Source organism: Chiloscyllium punctatum, chromosome 19 (genome assembly GCF_047496795.1).
Source record: "Chiloscyllium punctatum isolate Juve2018m chromosome 19, sChiPun1.3, whole genome shotgun sequence".
Classification (NCBI taxonomy): Eukaryota; Metazoa; Chordata; class Chondrichthyes; order Orectolobiformes; family Hemiscylliidae; genus Chiloscyllium; species Chiloscyllium punctatum.
Window position 1 is genome coordinate 41,440,312 of NC_092757.1, and position 21,677 is coordinate 41,461,988.

At 41.5% G+C, this 21,677-nt stretch overlaps 1 protein-coding gene across 2 annotated transcripts in view; it reads left to right on the forward strand.

Moving 5' to 3' along the window:
* LOC140491280 (phosphorylase b kinase gamma catalytic chain, skeletal muscle/heart isoform-like) overlaps positions 1-21,677 on the forward strand; it is a 116,499-nt gene that overhangs the window by 12,263 nt on the left and 82,559 nt on the right. The window contains exons 2-3 of one of the 2 annotated variants that reach the window (XM_072589248.1): positions 7,348-7,523; positions 17,661-17,715. In XM_072589248.1, the coding sequence (XP_072445349.1) occupies positions 7,348-7,523; positions 17,661-17,715 (231 nt within the window). Of the gene's footprint in view, positions 1-7,347; positions 7,528-17,660; positions 17,716-21,677 lie in introns of both variants that reach the window. The other variant, XM_072589249.1, reaches the window with a different exon arrangement.

Genomic DNA, 21,677 nt, shown 5'->3' on the forward strand with positions numbered 1-21,677 from the left:
TCTGAGTTTCTCCTGTATTTTCTGTGCTTATTTTAAATTTCCAGCATTCACTGTGCTCTGCTTTTATGCAATAGATCTGTTTGTTCCTTCTCTGAAAGGAACCTTGCAATTGGTGCCATATTATTTCTGATGAAAACATTAGACTTCATTTTACCTGGAGAAAGGTATAACCAGGGAGTGAAAAGAGCTTAAAACCATTTATTGTGGCCAACAAGAGTGGTTGAACAGAGAGGAGCAGATTCGCCCCAACTCAGCTGGTCATAACACGAACTGTCAGCAGTCTGGCAGCATCTTTGTTTTGAATCGTCCCCATGTGCTAAATTTATAGCCATCCAGCCAGTATCCTTTTTAATCGCTCAGGCTAAAGTTTTGTGAAAACTTTCAAATAAATTTAGAAGTTGGCATGATGGTTGTGCAGAAAACTTCACCTTATCATGGGAGGCATGGTCACTGATACTAAACATTATTAGTGGGGAATGAAGCTAGGAACTACCGGCCACAAAGTGCATTCACTTTGAGCAGCATGTTCACACAGCGAGACACATACGTAGTAATATCATTCACTGTTTCCTGTCTAAGTCCCTGCTTTTCTTCTCCATGCTAATCAGCATGTTAGATTAGGCAGCAAACTCTATAAGCTTTCCAGACTGAAAACAATGACAAAAATACATATCATCTTGCAGGGAACTCCTCTCTGCTAATAATGCCTTATTAACTGCTAAGATGGAAGTTCATGTATGAAGACTCGTGGATTGTCTCTTCCGTACTTATAACTTGTTCTTCCTGACTATAATTGTCAAGAAAACTATAATCATGCGACAAGGTGTCACATCTCTGCCCTTGATCGTGTTAAACAACATCCAACTGGAAATATCTAATACTTGCTGCTACCTTGTGTTCATGGTGACAGTATGTTGATGCAGAATTGAATGCACACATAAGGGCAACAATCAGCTTTCAGGAGCATGGAATAACACCACGTTAGCCCTCAGGTCTGTGTTCTCAGCGCTTTCTTAAACTGCTGGGATGTGTTGGAAGGCTTTCAGCTGTCAACAGAGTAAACACAATCATTTCCATTTTCATTGTTTGCACCATATTTTTGGCATCTCATACAAGGAGAAAAAAATCATGAATGTTACAACTGTCCCTGAGATAAAGTGAGCACTCAGCAAGCAGAGGTAACTTTGATGGCTGGGCCATGTTTCAGAACAGCATGGAGCAAGGTCAGATACCCAGAGACCATCCTGGGAAGATTAATTTTTACGTCAAGAAGATGTAAAACAACAGGGAAAATGGGTGTGTACCAGCACCTGCACCACTGGACCAGTGGCTACAGCAGCTTAACAACAGTACAAGCACTCAAAGAAATGGCCCGTCATGACATCTGATAACCATGGAATCAGCTCTTCATCCAGCAGCAGAACAGGAGTCCTACCCCATCATATTCCTACCCCATCCACAATGGCATTGCTACATCTCCATGAACTCATTTGGTAAAATGAAGTCAACAATAGATTAGAATATGGAAAGCACATATTGGGTGTGGAAAAATAGAAACAGGAGAGCAAAGTCTGTAGATGAAAGCTCCAGAGCACAAAAGGAGTTATCCGTCACAGCTCTTTTCATTTTAGCAATGGTGATACAATGCTGTCTGCAGAGCAACAGTCAGTCTTAATTCAATTGCTCATTAGTTGGACAGTCGCCTCTAGACCCCTGTATGCAGTATTCCCCTCAAAAGGCTGTAGACAGTAATCCCCTAAATAGGCTGTAGACATTAATCCCTGAGGCAGGCTGTAGATAGTAATCCCTTGGACAGACTGTACTTGGTTCCCTAGACAGGTTGTAGATGGCATTCCCCTAGACAGGCTGCAGACAGTATCCTTCTGGACAGAATGTAGACAGTATTCTCCTAGACAGATTGTAGACAGTAAGCCTTGAGACAGACTATAGACAGTAATCCCTCTCAACAGACTACAAACAGTGTTCCCCTTGATGGACTGTAGACAGTATCATCCAGACTATAGACACTACATTATAATCAGACAAACTCTAGATGGCATCCTTCCTAGACAGCCTGTGGATAGTACACTAACCAAGACATATTGTAGACAGTATTTTGCCCAAATAAACTATTGATAACACTGTACATCTCAGTCAGACTTTAGACAGCCTTGTCTCCAGACACACTGATATAGACAAATCTCAGAGAAGTGGATAAAGAATACAGTGTTAATTGTATAGGATTTCAATATCCCCAATATGAACTGGGAGAGACAAAGTCCTTAGCGGGGAAGAATTCTTAAAATGTGTGCAGGAGATCTTTGAAAGGTAGCATATTGAAAGTCCTACATGAGAGGGAGGCAGTGACAGACCTAATTTTAGGCAATGAACACAGGCAAGTGGTAGATGTGTAAATGGTTGGAGGTAGGAGGCAGAGGGCACACATTACTGACCATAATTCAGGAAGATTTAAACTAATTACAGATAAGCACAGAAGTAGGCCAGAAACAAAGATTCTGAATTTGAGGAGAAAGTGAGGACTGCAGATGCTGGAGGTCATTTGAGGTCAACAAAACTCCTTAGAAACCACTTTCCATCTAGAAGGACAAAGGCAGAACATACATTAGAATTAGGAGTCACAAGGAAAATGGTGGGTTTAATTTGGAAAGGAAAATCATATTTAACTGACTTGTTAACATTTTTGAGGGCGTAACAGGAAGACTGAAGGAGGGTAGCACTGTTGATGGACTTCCATGGTCACTACATGGAGTACATAGCTGCTGCCTGCAGGTTCCTTTCCATTCACTATTCTGACTTGGGAAGATATTCTTGTTCCCTCAATGTCATTGAGTCAAATTCATGGAAACCTTTCGCTAACAGCATTGTGGATATCCTTGAGCCAAATGGATTGCAAGTAGACAGCTCATCACCACCTTCTCAAGAACAATTAGGAATTGATAATAGATAATTGATAATATGGCAAAGGAGGAAACTGATTCAGAGTCTCACCTCTGAAAGGGTTCAGATTTGATAATGAAGTGTTGGATAGATTGTTTGTACTTAAAGTTGACAAGGCACTGGGTCAGGATTTTGAAGAGAGTGAGAGTGGAAATTGTGGGTGCTGGCCTCAATTTTCTCTGGACTCAGGAAGGAGCCAAAAAACTGGAGAATCACAAGCATTATGGCCTGTTCAAGAAAGATTGTAAGGATAAACTATAAAACAGTCTGTATAACTTCATGGTGGAGAAGTTTCTTGAAATAACTATTTGGGACAAAATTAGTAGTCACAACGGAAAAGAGTGGATTGATTAGGAAGTGTCAGCATGTATTTCTAAAGGAAATCATGTTTAACTGACTTGCTGAAGTTTTTGAGCAGGTAACAGGATGGCTCAATCAGGGTAACACTGTTGATGTCGTATACATGGACTTCCAAATATTTGATATTATGCTGCACAACAGCCTTGTCAGGAAAGGCAATGGTATAAAAGGGCCAGTAGCAATGTGTGTACAAAATTGTCTGAATGACAGGAAACACAGTGGATATTTTTTGAGCTGGAGGAAGGTTTATAGTGGATTTCCCCAAACTTGTTATTGGAACTCTTGTTTTTCTTGATATAATTTAATAGTCTAGATCTTGATATGCAGGGGAAAATTTCAAAGTTGCAGATGACATGAAGCCTGGAAGAAGTCTAAATTGTGAAGAAGTCAATGCAAAACTCCATGAGATGATAATTTGGTTCAGTGAGTAAATAGGTAGTGAAGAAGATTTAATATGTTAAAGTTTGAGATGATGCAATTTGGTAGGAAGAACATTGAAATACAATATAAAATAAGTAGTACAATTCTAAAGGAGCTGCAGGAGTAGAGGAACATAGGTGTTTATGTACATAGATCATCAGTAACAGAACAGGTAAGGAGAGCAGTTAATAAAGCATAATAAAGCATAGGCTTTATTAATAGGGGTACGGAGTATAAAAGCAAGGAGATGATGTTGAATGTTTACAAGACACTTGTTAGACTTGCCCTGGAGCATTATGTACAGTTCTGGGCAACACAAGGATGTGATCGCATTGGGGAAAGTGCAGAAAAAATTTGCAAGAGTGATCCCAGGCATGAGAAATTTCAGTTATGAGGATAGAGTGAAGAAGTTTGGACTTTCTCCTTGGAGAGAAGACATTTTCAGGATTATGAGTGTGTTGGATTGAGTGGATAGGGCGGAACTGTTACTGCTCATAAACGGATCAAGAAAGACAAACCTGGCACGTAGGAAGATGGTCGTGGTTGTTGCAGGTCAGTCATCATCTCAGCTCTGCAGGAGCCATCAGGGTAGTGTCCTATCCCTAACCATTTTCAGCTGTTTCATCAATGACATGCCCTCCATCATTAGATCAGAAGTGGGGATGCTCACCAATAATTGCACAATGTTCAGCAACATTCACAACTCCTAGATACTGAAGCAGTCCAAGTTCAAATGCAACAAGATCGACACAATATCCAGGCTTGAGTTGACAAGTGGGAAGTAGCATTCACACCAGAAAAATGCCAAGCTAAGACCGTCACCAATAAGGGACAATCTAGCCACTGCCCCTTGATGATTCAATGGTATTAGCATCACTGAATCCCCCAATATCAACATCCTGGGGGTTATCATTGACAAGAAGCTCAACTGGACGTGCCACATAAACACAGTGGAGACAAGACTTGAAAATGTGTTACTGAAAAAGCGCAGCAGGTCAGGCAGCATCCAAGGAGCAGGAGAATCGATGTTTCTCCTTCTTCCTGAATGAGGGCTCATGCCCAAAATGTCAATTCTCCTGCTCCTTGGATGCTGCCTGACCTGCTGCGCTTTTCCAGCAACACATTTTCAGCTCTGATCTCCAGCATCTGCAGTCCTCACTTTTTCCACAGTGGAGACAAGAGCAGGTCAGTGACTAGGAATACTGCAGCAAGTAACTCATCTCCTGACTCCCCAAAGCCTGTCCATCATGTACAAAGCTCAAATCAGGAGTGTGATGGAATACTCCCCACTTGCCTGGATGGATGCAGCTCCAATAACTCTCAAGAAGTTTGATACCATACAAGACAAAAAGCAACACACTTGATAGGCACTACATGCACAATCGTTCAGTCCCTTCACCACTGATACTCAGCAGCATATACTATCTACAATATGAACATCAGAAATTCACCAAAGATCCTTAGACAGCACCTTTCAAACCCATGACCACTTCCATGTAGAAGGACAACGACAGCCAATACATGAGAACACCACCACCTTCAAGTTCCCCTCCAAACCACTCACTATCCTGAATTGGAAACAAATCACTGTTCCTTCAGTGCCGTAGGGTCAAAATCCTGAAATTCCCTCCCCAATGGCATTGTGGATCAACCCACAGCAAGTGGATTGCAGCGGTTCAAAAAGGCAGTTCTCCACCATCTTCTCCAGAGAAACTGGTGACGTGCAATAAATGCTGGCCAGCCAGCAATGCCAACCTTCCACAAATGAATTTAAAAAAAAGAAAGAGGGAATAAACTTAAAGTGATTTGCAAGTGGACTAAGTATGATATGAGCAAAAAGATTTTCACATAGCAAGTAGTTAGGTGTGAAATGTACTGCCTAGAAATGTAGTGGAAGCAAGTCCAATTGAGGCATTCAATAGGGCATTGGACAATTGTGTAAGTATATGGGGAAAAAGGTGAGATTGGCACAAGGTAATGATGCTCATTTGAATGGCCAATGCAGATGCAATAATTAAATAGCATTCTTCTGCAACTTTACATTTTCTAATTTTGCGAAATGTTGACCACCAATCCACCGACAAAATGAATAGAATAAAGCAAAAAAAGGCGACACTAAAAAATGTACATAGGGTTGATCGAGTCTTTCTCCCAGGGTGGAAATGTTAAATGTTTGGAGACATAGGTTTAAGATGAGAAAGGATAAGTTTGAAGGCGGTGTGTGAGGAAGGTTTATCACACAGAGGGAGTCAGTGCCTGGATTGCAGGGGAAGTGGTAGAAGCAGATACAGTAGCAACATTTAAGAGACATTTAGATAGACACATGAACAGGCAAGAAGTAGAGGGATATGGATCATATGGAGGCAAATGGGATTAATTTAGAAGGTTCTGTTCCTGTGCTGTACTTTTTTGTGTTCTGTGTTTCAGAAGATCAAAATATAGAGGACAGATTGGAAAATCAGTGATCTTCAAACTGTTATGGTTCTGTTCGCCGAGCTGGGAATTTGTGATGCAGACATTTTGTCCCCTGTCTAGGTGACATCCTCAGTGCTTGGGAGCCTCCTGTGAAGCGCTTCTGTGATGTTTCCTCCGGTATTTATAGTGGTTTGTCTCTGCTGCTTCCAGTTGTCCGTTCCAGCTGTCCGCTGCAGTGGCCGATATATTGGGTCCGGGTCGATGTGTTTGTTGATAGAATCTGTGGATGAGTGCCATGCTTCTAGGAATTCCCTAGCTGTTCTCTGTTTGGTTTGTCCTATAATAGTAGTGTTGTCCCAGTCGAACTCATGTTACTGGCCTTGCTGCTGTGATGCAGGAAGGAGAAAAGTCATTCAGATGCCCACCCTGATAGGTCCCTAATGGATGCAAAAAGTGTTCAAATCAACTGGAACTGATTCAAAAGGCTACTTTGTGATTTAGGGCATTGTCCTGTTGCTCAATGTTAAATTATCCAGAAGAAATGGACTAAACACTGAAAAATAAAACATAACTTTCCTTTGAAAAAATCCTCAAGATATGTGAAGAGCAAACAATCCCATTTGTACAGGGGGTTGGGAGTGTGAAGCAAGTGTATTTTGAATCACTTACTCTTTTAATCTGTTTGAATTACTACAACAGAATAAGTCAGAATAAGGTAAAAACAATGACTGCAGATGCTGAAAACCAAATACTGGATTAGTGGTGCTGGAAGAGCACAGAAGTTCAGGCAGCATCCAACGAGCAGCGAAATCGACGTTTCGGGCAAAAGCCCTTCATCAGGAATAAAATTTTATTCCTGATGAAGGGCTTTTGCCCGAAACGTCGATTTCGCTGCTCGTTGGATGCTGCCTGAACTGCTGTGCTCTTCCAGCACCACTAATCCAGAATAAGACAGAAGTTGACCATAAGATTATACGATATAAGAGCAGAATTAGGGTATTCAGCTCATTGAGTCTGCTCTGTCATTTAATTATGGTTGATATGCTTCTCAATTTTATTTTCCTGCTTTCTGTACTTGGGCAGTTCTTGATCTAGTCCATCTACAGATTCACACAATTACTGTGAGCCCTCAGTTTAAAACTTGAACTAAGTCAATCTGGAGTTTATTTACTGTTCTTTTCCATCTCTTCCCAGGGGTGTTAGCAGTATTGTCAGGCGCTGTATCGAGAGGAAGACAGAAATAGAATATGCTGTAAAGATTATTGACATTACATCTGAGCATCTGACTCCAGAGGAATTGGAAGAGATTTGTACATCTACTGCACAGGAAATCAGCATCCTCAAGCAGGTCTCAGGGCACCAACATATAAGTGAGTAAGTCATCCAGGCTAAATCTGAAATAATAGAACAACAATTGAAGAATTGAGTACAAGCCATGATCATAAACAGCAGATGTTGCATGCATTTTCATCTGGGGACAAGTGCCAAAGTTTGAGAGCTGTCCACAGAATAGTAAGCAAAACTGTGACATAGTTATACTCAAAATCACGTCCGTCAGCCAATATGACATAATACATCACCAGGAGAGACCCAGCAAAGATGGCATGTAGTCAGGTGGGAGTGGCCCTTGAAGTTCAAACATTCACTTTGGATTCTTGTAGGTCAAACATGGACAAGTAAGCCTCCTGCTGATTGCCACATAGCCCCGACCCCATCCCCTCACCTGATAAATCAATACGCCCCCATGTTGAACAACACTTAGAAGAAGCAGAGGGTGACAAGGGCACAGAATGCACTCTAAGTCGAGAACTTCACTGAGAATGAGTCAGTAGAATCATCTGAAGTGATTAAATCCCATCTTCAAATTGGAACAAATTCCATTTTGTTCTATAGATCAGCTTAAAAATAGAGGTAACAAGTTAAATTTGGGGCATACGATTGTGGAGGTGATGGCCTTGTGGTATTATTGGCAGACTGTTAATTCAGGTAATGTTCATGACACCCAGGTTCAAATCATGGCAAATGGTGGAATTTGAATTCAATGAAAACGTGTGGAATGATAAACCTAATGATGACCATGTTGATTGACAGAAAAACTCATCTGGTACGGATTTGTGAAGGGTAGGTCTTGCCTTACAAGTCTTATTGAATTCTTCGAGGAGGTTACCAAGCATGTGGATGAGGGTAGAGCAGTGGATGTAGTGTACATGGATTTTAGTAAGGCATTTGATAAGGTTCCCCATGGTAGGCTTATGCGGAAAGTCAGGAGGCATGGGATAGAGGGAAATTTGGCCAATTGGATAGAAAACTGGCTAACCGGTCGAAGTCAGAGAGTGGTGGTAGATGGTAAATATTCAGCATGGAGTCCAGTTACAAGTGGAGTTCCGCAGGGATCAGTTCTGGGTCCTCTGCTGTTTGTAATTTTTATTAATGACTTAGAGGAGGGAGTCGAAGGGTGGGTCAGTAAATTTGCAGATGATACAAAGATAGGTGGAGTTGTGGACAGTGAGGAGGGCTGTTGTCGGCTGCAGAGGGACTTAGATATGATGCAGAGCTGGGCTGAGGAGTGGCAGATGGAGTTCAACCCTGCCAAGTGTGAGGTTGTCCATTTTGGAAGAACAAATAAGAATGCGGAATACAGGGTTAATGGTAGGGTTCTTGGTCAGGTGGAGGAACAGAGGGATCTTGGGGTCTATGTACATAGATCTTTGAAGGTTGCCACTCAGGTGGATAGAGTTTGTAAGAAGGCCTATGGAGTATTATCGTTCATTAGCAGAGGGATTGAATTCAAGAGTCGTGAGGTGATGTTGCAGCTGTACAGGACTTTGGTTAGGCCACATTTGGAGTACTGTGTGCAGTTCTGGTCGCCTCACTTTAGGAAAGATGTGGAAGCTTTGGAGAGGGTGCAGAGAAGATTTACCAGGATGTTGCCTGGAATGGAGAGTAGGTCGTACGAGGATAGGTTGAGAGTTCTCGGCCTTTTCTCGTTGGAACGGCGAAGGATGAGGGGTGACTTGATAGAGGTTTATAAGATGATCAGAGGAATAGATAGAGTAGACAGTCAGAAACTTTTTCCCCGGGTACAACAGAGTGTTACAAGGGGACATAAATTTAAGGTGAAGGGTGGAAGGTATAGGGGAGATGTCAGGGGTGGGTTCTTTACCCAGAGAGTGGTGGGGGCATGGAATGCGCTGCCCGAGGGAGTGGTAGAGTCAGATTCATTGGCGACCTTTAAGCGGCATTTGGATAGGTACATGGATGGGTGCTTAATCTAGGATAGAAGTGCGGCACAACATCGTGGGCCGAAGGGCCTGTTCTGTGCTGTATTGTTCTATGTTCTATGTTCTATGTTCTATGTACACAAATGTTCACTCGAGAAGGAATTGCCATCCTTACCTGGTCTTGCCTACATTTGTCCCCAAATCCACAGCAGTGATTTTTAAAAATTTATTCACGGGTTGAGGGCATCACTGGCTAGGCCAGCAATTCTTTGGCCATTCCTGGTTACCCAGAGGGCAGCTAAGAGTTAACAACATTGCTGTTGGTCTGGAGTCACTTGTAGGCCAGCCAAGGGAAGGATGGCACTTTCCTTCCCTAAAAGACCTTAGTGAACAGCTGGGGTGGAGGGTGCTTCTGGCAGTTGACAATGGTTTCATGGTCATGATCAGATTCTTAATTGCAGTACTTTAATGGTGGTTAATGTGGTTGACACTTAACTCAGGGCAATTAGGGATGAGCAATAAATGCTGGCCTAGCCAGTGATAGCCTCATCCTGTGAATGAATTTTAAAAATCCATGATGCACTATGGGCGTTCAGAAGCAGCAAAATTATATTCAAGCACATTATATAACCTCATGACACTATATCATTACCACCCAACTAGCAGATCAACTCTGGTTCCCCAGAAGTTGGGGAGAGCTGCACCATATGTACTTAAAAAGAGGATTAAGTATTAGAGGTGATAGAAAGTTAAAATTAAATCAAGGGGAGAAACTAGCATGATTAATGCAATTCAATGGTGTTGTATTTCAGCATGGGTGAGGGGAGGAAGATGTAGCAGACATCTGAGTGGTAGGACATAAGAGTTGGTGGGAGTTGGAGTAAGTATGAAGTTTCAGAGAAAAGATGATGACACTTCGACTGACAGACTGGAGTTGGTCATTGATCTTCTTCCTACAGGGCTGTACAATCCTCCCAATGGCTAAGACAGCACTGACCTGAGAACCATACTTGGGCTAGGCTAGTGTGGTCTGGTATTGTAGCTTCTCTGCTGGTGTTGGGGGGAAAAGATGTCCAACTTCTGCAAAACCCTGTCCAATAGGACCTGCAGGCACATGCAACAAAGTAGGGTATGGATTTCCCGGCATCTGCCACGATCTGGAGCAAATATCAGGATCTGTGTAGAACAGCTTCAAACTGATAGTACTTGTCCAGGTGCACAACAGGTTTTTCAAGATGGCATTAGCACCAGGTGTTCCTGGCTAATTTCAGGATCACCAGTAAGTGATAAGTTACTCCAGGAACACTGTGTGATAAAATGGGTGGAAGTAACGTAGTGACTTTGGTAAGATACAGCAAGAAACCCTGCTTGGTTTTGTGGCGAAAAATACTCACCAAAATTGATGCAACTTCTACTTAGTCAGAAAATCGAACCATTCCACCTCTGTCATTCATAGAACATAACATAGACAGTACAGCACCAGAAACAGGTCCCTCGGCCCACCTGGGCTGTGCTGACCATGACGCCATTCTAAAATAATCCCATCTGCATGCACGTGCTCCATATCCCTCTATTCCCTGCCTGTTGAAATGCCTCTTCAAATGGACAAGAGCAACCCTATCATCCTCGTCAGTAATTTAATCTTAAACATCAGCATTAGATCATAGAAACACAAGCATCACTTATACAACCTGCCCTAACACATGAGCCCTAAACAGGACATCAGAAGAATAATCAAAAGATTGGACATTAATGAAGTTATGTACATTATTATATGAGATATTCCCAACAGACAGAATGTCAATCTCAATAACTGAGAAAAGACTAACGGGTCAGAAAAACAACAAATAACAATGCAGCTTTTAACATTTAACTTTTTAACTTTAAACTGGAATTCCCTCCCAAATGGCATTGTGGAGCTACCTTCAGCACATGGCCTGCAGGGATTCAAGGAGGCAGTTCAGCTGCACCTTCTCAAGGACAACTAGGGATAAACAATAAATGCTCATTCCCGAAGAAGGGCTTATGCCTGAAACATCGATTCTCCTGCTCCTTGATGCTGCCTGACCAGCTGTGCTTTTCTAGCATCACACTCTCGACTCTGATCTCCAGCATCTGCAGTACTCAGTTTCTCCTAATAAATGCTGGCCAGCGAGTGATACCCAAACCTTACAAATAAATAATTTTAAAAACTTGCACACATACGATGTTACTGGATAAAATTCAGATGCAATTGTTACTGTAGGAATAGCAACTTTTTTGATCAGATACAAAACAACAGAATTACACTGGGTTGAACATGGTGTTCTGTTTAATTATGAACGCCTTCTTTAAATTTCTATGACATAGACATGAACAATTTGCTTCACTGCTGCCAGTCTTTATTCTCCACATCAATCCACATCCACTCAATTCCTTTCCATCCAGCTGTTCCAGTTATTTATAGTTTGTTGAATACATCAGTGCTTTTACAGTGCATCATGGATTTCCTCAACTAAAATCTATTTCATCAAATTTTTGACATGGCTTTTTGCTCAAGGAACAAACCTTCTGTTTCTTCCCAGAGTTGTATTTGTTTCCTTTCTCACAATTCTCTGTCATTTTTACTCTGCGACTTCACAAACACACACATGCTGCTAAAATTGAATTAAAAAGTATAGCTTTGGCTGAAACCTAGCATTAATCTCAGAATCAGCTATGACCTTAGCCAAGCTATTCCAGTTTCGCTACAATATTGACGTCTATCTGACAGTGGGGACAATTGCCCAGATACGACCACAGAAAACAGAACAATTTCCATTCAAGCAGAAGTGATGGAAGGTGTCATCAACAGTGCTATCAAGTAGCAGCTGCTCAGCAATAACCTGCTCAGTGATGCTCAGTTTGGGTTCCACCAGGGCCACTCAGCTCCCAACCTTGTTACATTGGTTCAAACATGGACAAAAGAGCTGAATTCCAGAAGTGAAGGGAGTGAACTGCCCTTGATGTCAGCATTGATCGAAATTATACATTTTTTTGTGTATTTTCCACATTGTTGGTTAGATTGTGGCTATACTAGAATAGATTGATGCTAGAATAGGTGCAGCCAGTTCTGGAGCCAGCCCTAGCTCTTTGCAGAGTTACATATTTCAGTTTAATTCTAAAGGTATAGACAGACTTGTGAACCAATTTAAACATAAAGAGTAGGGATAAAGGAAACAAATACAATTCTGGAAGAGAGTTTTTTTCTGCCCGTGGTCAAAGACATTTGTCAAAAATTTATCCTAACACATTTTAGAGTCATAGAATCATACACCATAGAAGTCGGCCCTTTGACCAACCATGTCTATGCCAACCAACAAACACAAATCAATGCTCATCCCGTTTACCTGCACTTGCTCCATAGTTTACTATGCCCTGATATTTTATGTGCTCGTCAGATGCTTATTAAATGTTGTGAGAATATTTGTCTCCACACCCTCTTAAGCAGCATCTTTCATATTTCTACCAACCTCTTATTTTAATAAAAACATTCCCGAGATCCTCTCTAAACTACTTACTCTTCACTTTAAACGTATGCCCTCTGATCTTAGATATGTTTGCCATGGGAAAAAGATTTTCATGATCTACCCATGGAGAGTGTAGAGACATTTGGACTCTGCCATCTAGTTGAGGAAATTCATCAAAGAGCCACAGTGCACCTGAAGTCAATGGGAATCAAGGAGAACATCTTCTCCTGTTTGTTGGAAACTGGTTGTTAGAGGCCAATCATCTCAGTTCAAGGGTATCATTGTATTACTGTCGGTGTTTCACCCTGGAGGATTTTCGGGTCTGATAGTATTAATCATGTTTTTTATTAGAAAACCTACAATGTGGAAGCAGGTTATTTGACCTAGCAAGTTTACACTGACTCTGAAGAGCATCCCAGCCAGACCCAATCCTCAACCCCTTTCCCTGTAACCCTGCATTCCCCATGGCTAACCCAACTAAACTATACATCCCTGAACACCATGGGCAATTTGGCACGTTCTCCCTGTGTGGAGTTTGCACGTTCTCCCTGTGTTGGAGTTTGCACGTTCTCCCTGTGTCTGTGTGGGTTTCCTCCGGGTGCTCCGGTTTCCTTCCACAGTCCAAAGATGTGCAGGTCAGGTGAATTGGCCATGCTAAATTGCCCGTAGTGTTAGGTAAGGGGTAAATGTAGGGGTATGGGTGGGTTGCGCTTCGGTGGGGTGGTGTGGACTTGATGGGCCGAAGGGCCTGTTTCCACACTGTAAGTAATCTAATCTAATCTAATCTAATCTTAATCTCAGTCCACCTAACATACACATCGTTGGACTGTGGGAGGAAACCGGAACACCTGGCGAAATTCACGCAGGCACGGCAAGAATGTGCAAACTCCGCACAGACAGTGTATTAAGAAATGGCTACTATGTTAGATTATGCAATTGCAGGCAAAAGGATATAGGATCTGAAAGGAATCCTTAAAGTCTCTAAAACAATGCCTGTCACATCAATGCAACTTGTAATTAGTTGCTACCAGGCACAGTGGTTAGCACTGCTGCCTCACAGCGCCAGAGACTTGGGTTCAATTCCTGCCTCAGGCGACTCTCTGTGTGGAGTTTGCACATTCTCCCCGTGTCTGCGTGGGTTTCCTCCGGGTGCTCTGGTTTCCTCCCACAATCCAAAAATGTGCAGGTTAAGTGAATTGGCCATGCTAAATTGCCGGTAGTGTTAGGTGAAGGGGTAAATGTAGGAGAATGGGTCTGGGTGGGTTGCGCTTTGGCGGGTCGGTGTGGACTTGTTGTTTCCACACTGTAAGTAATCTAGTCTAATCAGACTGATTCCTGGGTTGGCAGATTTGTTATATGAGGAGAGATTGGATCTGTATTGACTGGAGTTTAGAAAATTTGAGGATATCTCATTGAAATATATAAAATTCTTACAGCTCAACAGACAATGTAGAAAGAGATGGTATTTTCCTTGTTAAATGCCATTTGGAGCTCCTCAACAGTCCATCTGCATATGCAGCAAGACCTGGACTGCATCCAGGCTTGAGTTGATAAGTATCAAGTAACATTCATAAGTGCCAGAAAATAGCTATCTCCAACAAGTGAAAACCTAACCATTACAACTTGACATTCAATGATATTATCATTGATTGAATCCCTCACAATCAGCATCCCAGACATTACTCTTATCAAGCTATACTTCGGCTGTAAATCAGCTCAGAGTAATTACAAAGTGGGTAACTCACTCTTGACTCTCCAAAGCCTGCCTCAGATCTCCAAACACAAGTGATGGAATATTCTTCAGTTTCCTGGTTGGGTGTAGCTCTAGCAACATTCAAGAAGATTCCATCCAAGAAAAAACAGCCCGCTTGATTGACCTTACATCCAACACATTCAACATTCACTCCTTCCCTTCAATAGCAATAATGTGTACCATCAACAAGACGCAATGCAGAAATTCACCAAGGCACCTTTGACAACACCTTCCAAATCTATAACGAGTAGAAGGACAAAGTCAGCAGATGAATTGGAAGAATCCTCCAATTCCCTCACTAAAAGCATAATGGCTATCCCTTCACCATATGGGCTGCAGTGGTTCAAGATGATGGCTCACTGCCATTTTCTCCAGGGCAATTAGGGTTGAGCAACAAATGTTTATATGTCAGAACTCCTTGTTAGAAACTGCATCCAGTGATCCAAACATGCCTTAATTTCTATGACTGATAAATGCTGATGATGCTGCAGACACAGTGGGGAAGTCCTGCATCTTGCAAAGCTAAGCATAGGTTTATATATAATGGGTATTACAACTGAAAAATTCCATTGAAATAACAGGAAACTGACAAATAATCTATAAAATGTTTACCTTTACAGTTCCTTTCATCATAATTTTCATTGTGATTGAGTAAAGGATGAAAACTCCCTTCTAATTCTGCAGCTCAGTATACATGACATCAAGGGAATTTAAACCCACAAAATAAGTAGACTTCATTGTGAAAGGTGAATGCCTAAATGTTGGAACTGATCTTAGACCATATGACATCAGAGCAGAAGCAAGTCAGTCAGCCCACTGAGTCTATGTCCAGTATTCAGTAAAATCATGGCTGATCTGATTATCCTCAACTCCATGTTCCCGTCTTTCCTCATAGCCCTTGATTCCCTTATGTTCTAGCCTCTAAAACCCTCTGCAATAAAGAATTCCACAGATTCTGCCTACTCTGAGAGAAGAAATTCTTCTTCAACTCTGTTTTAAGTGGGGACTTCATCTTTATGAGATTGTGATCTTTGGTCCTGGACTGTCCCTCAAGGGAAAGAACCTCTCCACATCTACCCTGTCAAGTCCTATAAGAATATTGTATGTTTCAATAAAGCCATTTCTCATTCTTCTAAACTCTAATGAGTACAGGGCGAACCTACACAACCTCTTCTCATAAGACAGTCCCTCCAAATCCAGCCGAATGAACCTTCTCAGGACTGTCTCCAATTCATGCATATTTTTAGTTAGTCAAGGGGACCAAAACAGCTCACAATAGTCCAGTTATAGTTTGGCAAGTGCTTTGTGTAGAGTCACAGAGTTGTCCAACTCATTTGTGTCAACTAGACATCCCAATCTGACCCTAGTCCCATTTGCCAGCATCTGGCCCATATTCCTCTAAATCCTTCCTAATCATATACCCTTCCAGATGCCTTTTAAATGTTGTAATTGTACCAGCCTCCACCACTTCCTCTGGCAGCTCATTCCATACACGCACCGTCCTCAGCGTGCAAAGGTTGCCCCTCAGGTCCTTTTAAAATCTTTCCCCTCTTACTTAAACCTATTCCGTCTAGTTTTGGACTCCTCCACCCTCGGAAAAAGACCTAGGCTATTCATCGTATCCATGCCTGTCATGACTTTATAAGCCTCTGCTTCAACCTCCGATGCTCCAAGGAAGAAAGCCTCAGCCTCTTCAGACAATCGATGTAAGTCAATCCCTCTAATCCTGGCAACATCCTGGTAAATATTTTCTGCATCATCTCTAGTTTAACAACATCCTTTGAGCTATTCCCATTGAAATAAAATCCAACATTTCCTTTGCCTTCATGCTAAACCTGAATGATCACGTTTTGTGGTTCATGCTCAAGGACCCCAAAGACCTCAGTGCTGCAACTGTCTGTCATCTTTTTCCATTTGAATAAGATTCAGCTTCTCTTCTTCCTGTCAAACATTTTTGCATTTTATTTTCTATATGCTGAGTCTTTTGCCTACATGATTAATGTGTCTATATTCCTCTGCAGTCTTTTTTGTATGATCCTCATCACTTGCCTTTGGTGTCATCTGTAAATTTGGTCATAATGCATTTATTTTCCTCATAGCTAGTCATTTATATATTGGAAATAATTGTGGCCCCAATATTGATCACTGTGGCACCCCACTAGTTATATGTTGCCAGCCTGAAAATGCTCCCCTTATTCTAACACTCTGTCTTCTATTGGTTAGTCAGTCCTCTATCCATGATAATACACCAACTCCAACACCAGGCTCTTATTAAGTAGTCTAACACATGGTACCTTTTACCTTATGCTTTCTGAACATTCAGATACATTGCATTCACTGCTTCCCCTTCATCTAGTCTACTTGTTAGCTCAAGGAATCTTAAAAAATTTGTTAGGCATGATTTCCCCTTTGTCAAGCCATGCTGACCCTGCTTGATTATATTATACATTTCTAAATGCTGTACTATAAAATCCATTATAATAGACTCTAAATTATTCCCACTTTTAATGTTAAGCCTATAATTTCCTGTTTTCTGTCTCATTCCCTTTTCAAATGTATTACGTTGGCACTTTTCCAATTGTCCAGAACATTTCCAGAATGCAAGGATTCTTGGAAGATCACTACAAGTGCATCTTTGTAACAATTCTTTTAAATACCTTAGGAGGCATTACATTAGGTCTTTGAATTGAGAGCAATAAACAAGCTTGTCTGAGTGCCAGTGAATGCCCTGCAGATTCGGAGAGTATGAGGGCAAGTTCACAATCTCAACCTTGCTACAATCAGTGGTACTGAAGAGGACATTGGTGTTGGCAACAGCTATTGCAATTTGTGTCTGAGCTGCAGATTGTCATAATACAAGGAGATTTCAGGAGCAAAGAAGGAAAATCAGTGCGAAAAACAAAGTGCTGAGAATCCTCATCAAGTTAGGCAGGGTCGTTGTTGACTCCTCTATAACTGACAGAATTTAGATTTCCAGCATCTTCAGTATTTTGTTTCTCAATAAATGGAATTGGTGAGTTACACAATTGTTCTTTTCTGTTACAGTTTCACTAAATGATTGTTATGAATCATCAAGCTTCTACTTCCTGGTGTTTGATCTGTAAGTATGGAGGCATTAAAAGGAGATGGTTCACATTCTAAAGACACAAAATCAGGAAGGGAAAAGTATAGCATTCAAAGCGAGAACTCACTAAAAATAGAGATGAAAATGTAACAGTAAAAATAACCTCACGTTAAATGTCAGAGTCATAATATATAGAGAACAAAGATGAACACAGAATGTACAGAGAAAAATTACAAAGGAAATAAGATGGACAGAAAGACATAGAACAGCAGCTAAAACCAAGAAGACAGGAGAAAGGAGGAGAGGTTGCTGCCAATGATGGGGTTGGTGTTGGAAAAATAGGGCTGGTTAAGATAGATAAAGAGAAGCTACTAAAAAAGTTTGGTAGAAAAGTTACTAGGTCTGTAGGGGATGTATCTTTGGATGATGAAACAAGAAAGAAAGGTTTTAGCTGCAGCATTCTAAACCTCCCTGTGGGAGCCAGAGGGCAGGAGGTTTACAAGTGTTTCTGTTTCTTGAGTAAAATGGTCTGTTAATATCGTAGTTGCAGGTCAATCAATCTAATGGTGACTTTGAGAAACTTTGAAATGATAATCCAGGACAACATTTTTAGTAAATATTAATAGATGACAGCCAACATATTAATAGATGACAGCCAACATATTAATAGATGACAGCCAACATAAATTTATTGAAGGCAAATCATGTTGATTAACTTGATTGTGTTATTTTGGAAGTTTTGGAGAGATTTGAAAGTGTTTGAAAAAGTGCCAAGAAAGGACCGAGCTAACTTGAAATTCAGGGGATTAAGAGAGCTGTGACAGCATGGATGCAAATTTGACTAAAGGACAGAAAGCATAATAATAGTGAACAGGAGGGAAGTTTATAAAGGTTTTGTTAGTGTAGTTACCGACATGTCCTCGTTATGAAAGTCTGACTGAGCTCCAGGAATAGCTATTCCACTTAAATCTCAGCAAGTATTTTTGAATACAGCTGTATTCTGTAATAACCTGCTGTTTTTTTAAATTTGATTTGTTATTGTGACATGTAGTGAAATACAATGAGAACTATTGTTATGCGTGCTATCCGGGCAAATTGTATGTACATCAGGGTAATAGAACAGAATGCAGAATATAGTGTTACAGCGACAGAGAAGTTACAGAGAAAGAGAAAGTTAGAGAACTTGGGTAACAAATCTTGAAAAGTGTCCATATTACACAGGAGGAGATGCAGGATATCTTAAAACACATAAAGCTAGATAAATCCCTGAGACCTGATTAGGTATTCCCCAGAACTTTGAGGGAAGTTAGGGAAGTGATTGCTGGACACCTTGAGATATTTGTATCATTGTTAGCCACGGTGAGGTGCCGGAAGACTGAGATTGGCTTACATGGTGCCGTTATTTAAGAAAGGTGGTAAAGAAAATCTTGGAACTGCAGACCAGTGAGCAAGCCCTCATTCCTGATGAAGGGCTCCTGCCCAAAACGTCGATTTTCCTGCTCCTCGGATGCTGCCTGACTGGCTGTGCTTTTCCAGCACCATTCTAATCCAAACACAGATACTCCATGGGCCCACTAGATCACCAACACAATGCACTCATAACTTACTTGATTAGTTTAACGTGGGTTGGGGAGAGAATATACATTAATAGTGTATACTGCCCGCTGAAGTGTCTGGGTCCAGCCAACACCTTTGATAGAAATACTAACTGTTTGGTGTGGACTCAATACAAAGTGCTAATAGCCAGGGCTGCAGTAATTGCCCTTCTCAGGAAGAGCAATTAACACCCATTACTATAGCAATGGAGATCCATGAAGAAGCTGAAATTGATAATGTCTGTGCTGAAACTGATAATGACCGCACTGAAATTAACAAAGGCTGCACTGGAGCTGACAATGACTGCACCAAACCTATTAACAATTCTGCAATGCTTAGAATAAACATTACAAAGATAATAACATCATCACTGAACTATTATATTACAAAATGTATAAAAGTATCTTGACATGTGCTCCAGAGTGAGAGAAGAATCGCAGCTAACCACTGTGGTGTTGGTCTCTTTCCCCGAAGCTCCGATTTCTCCTTGGACAATATACTCTGTCATTGAACTCTGACTCTGACTACAAGGCTGGTGATTTTCCCCACGATACCGGTAGGCAGGGTAGTGAAGAAGGAGTTTGGTCTGCTTGCCTTTATTGGTCACTGCATTGAGTATAGAAGTTGGGATATCATGTTGCGGCTGTACAAGTTATTGGTTAGGCCACTTTGGAATACTACGTTCAATTCTAGTCTCCAAGCTATAGGAAGGATGTTGTGAAATTTAAAAGGGTTCAGAAAAGATTTATAAGAATGTTGCCAGTGTTGGAAGGTTGAAGCTATGGAGAGAGGTTGAATAGGCTGGAGCTATTTTCCCCAGAGTGTCAGAGGCTAAGGAGTGACCTTATAGAAATTTATAAAATCATGAGGAAGCTGGATAAGGTGAACAGTCAAGGTCTTTTCCCCAAGCTAGGGGAGTCCAAAGCTAAAGGGCAGAGATTTAAGGTAAGCAGAGATTTAAGGTAAGAGAGGGGAAAGATTTTAAAGGAACCTAAGGGACAACTTTTTCATGCAGAGGGTGGTGCATGTATGGAATGAGCTGCCAGAGGAAGTGGTGGAGGTTGGGACAACTACAACATTTACAAGGCATCTGGGTGTATGAAAGGAGGGTCTGGAATGATATGGGCCAAATGTGATTAGATTAATTTAGAATATCTGGTCAGCATAGACGAATTGGAGACTAAAGGGTCTGTTTCCATACTGTATAGCTCTATGACTCTATCAACTTATATGTATGAGAAGTCTGTTCAAAAGCCTGATAGCAGAACCAAAGAAGCTGTTCTTGAACCTACTGGTATGCATTTTCAAACTTCTGTATCTTCTGCCTGATAAAAGAGGTTGGAAGAGAGTATAGCTAGGATGGGAGGGATCTTTGATTATATTAACTGCTTTTTCCAAGACAGCGGGAAGTACAGACAGAGTCAGTGGGTGGAAGGCTGGTTTGTTTGATGACTGGGCTGTGTTCACAACTCTGTAATTTCTTGCGATCTTGGGCAGAGCAGTTGCCAGACTAATTTGTGATGTTGTCTATGAGGCACCTATAAAAATTGTTAAGAATCATTGTGGGCATGCCAAATTTCCTTAGCTTTTTGAGCAAGTAGAGATGCTGTTGTGCTTTCCTGATCATAGCGTTGGTGTAGATGAACCAGGCCACATTGTTGGTGATATTTACTCCAAGGAACTTGAAACTCTCAATTATCTTCACCTCAACACCATTGATTACGACAGGGGCCTCCACTTCATTTCATGAAGTCGATGATCGGCTCCTTCATTTTGTTAACATTGACAGAGAGATTGTTGTCTTTGCACCATGCCACTAAGCTCTCCGTCTCTTTCCTGTACTGTCTTCTTGTTGTTTAAGATTATACTCACTACAGAGATGTTGCCAGCAAATGTGCAAATGGACTTAAAGCAGAATTTGGTGACATGGTTATCAGTGTATAAGGAGTATACTAAGGGGCTGAGTACACAGCTTTGCGGGGCACCAGTGTTGAGGATTATCACGGAGAAGTGTTGTCACCTATCCTTACTGATTATGGTCTGTGTGTCAGGAAGTTGAAGATCCAGTTGCAGAACGGGGAGCAGAATCCTTGGCCTTGGATATTGGAGATGTGTTTGGTTGGAATTATTATGTAGAAGGCAGAGCTAAAGTCAATAAATAGGAGTCCTGTGTTGGTGCCCTTGTTATTCAGATGTCCCAAGAATGAGTGTAGGCCCAGGGAGGTGGTGTCCACCATGGACCTGTTGTGACAGTAGGCAAATTGTGTGGATCCAGGTAATCTTGGAGGCTGGAGTTGATGTGTGTCGTTACTAATCTCTTGAAACGCTTTATCATGATAGATATCAGAGCCACCAGGTGGTAGTCATTAAGGCACGCTGCCTGATTGTGCTTTGGCACTTGG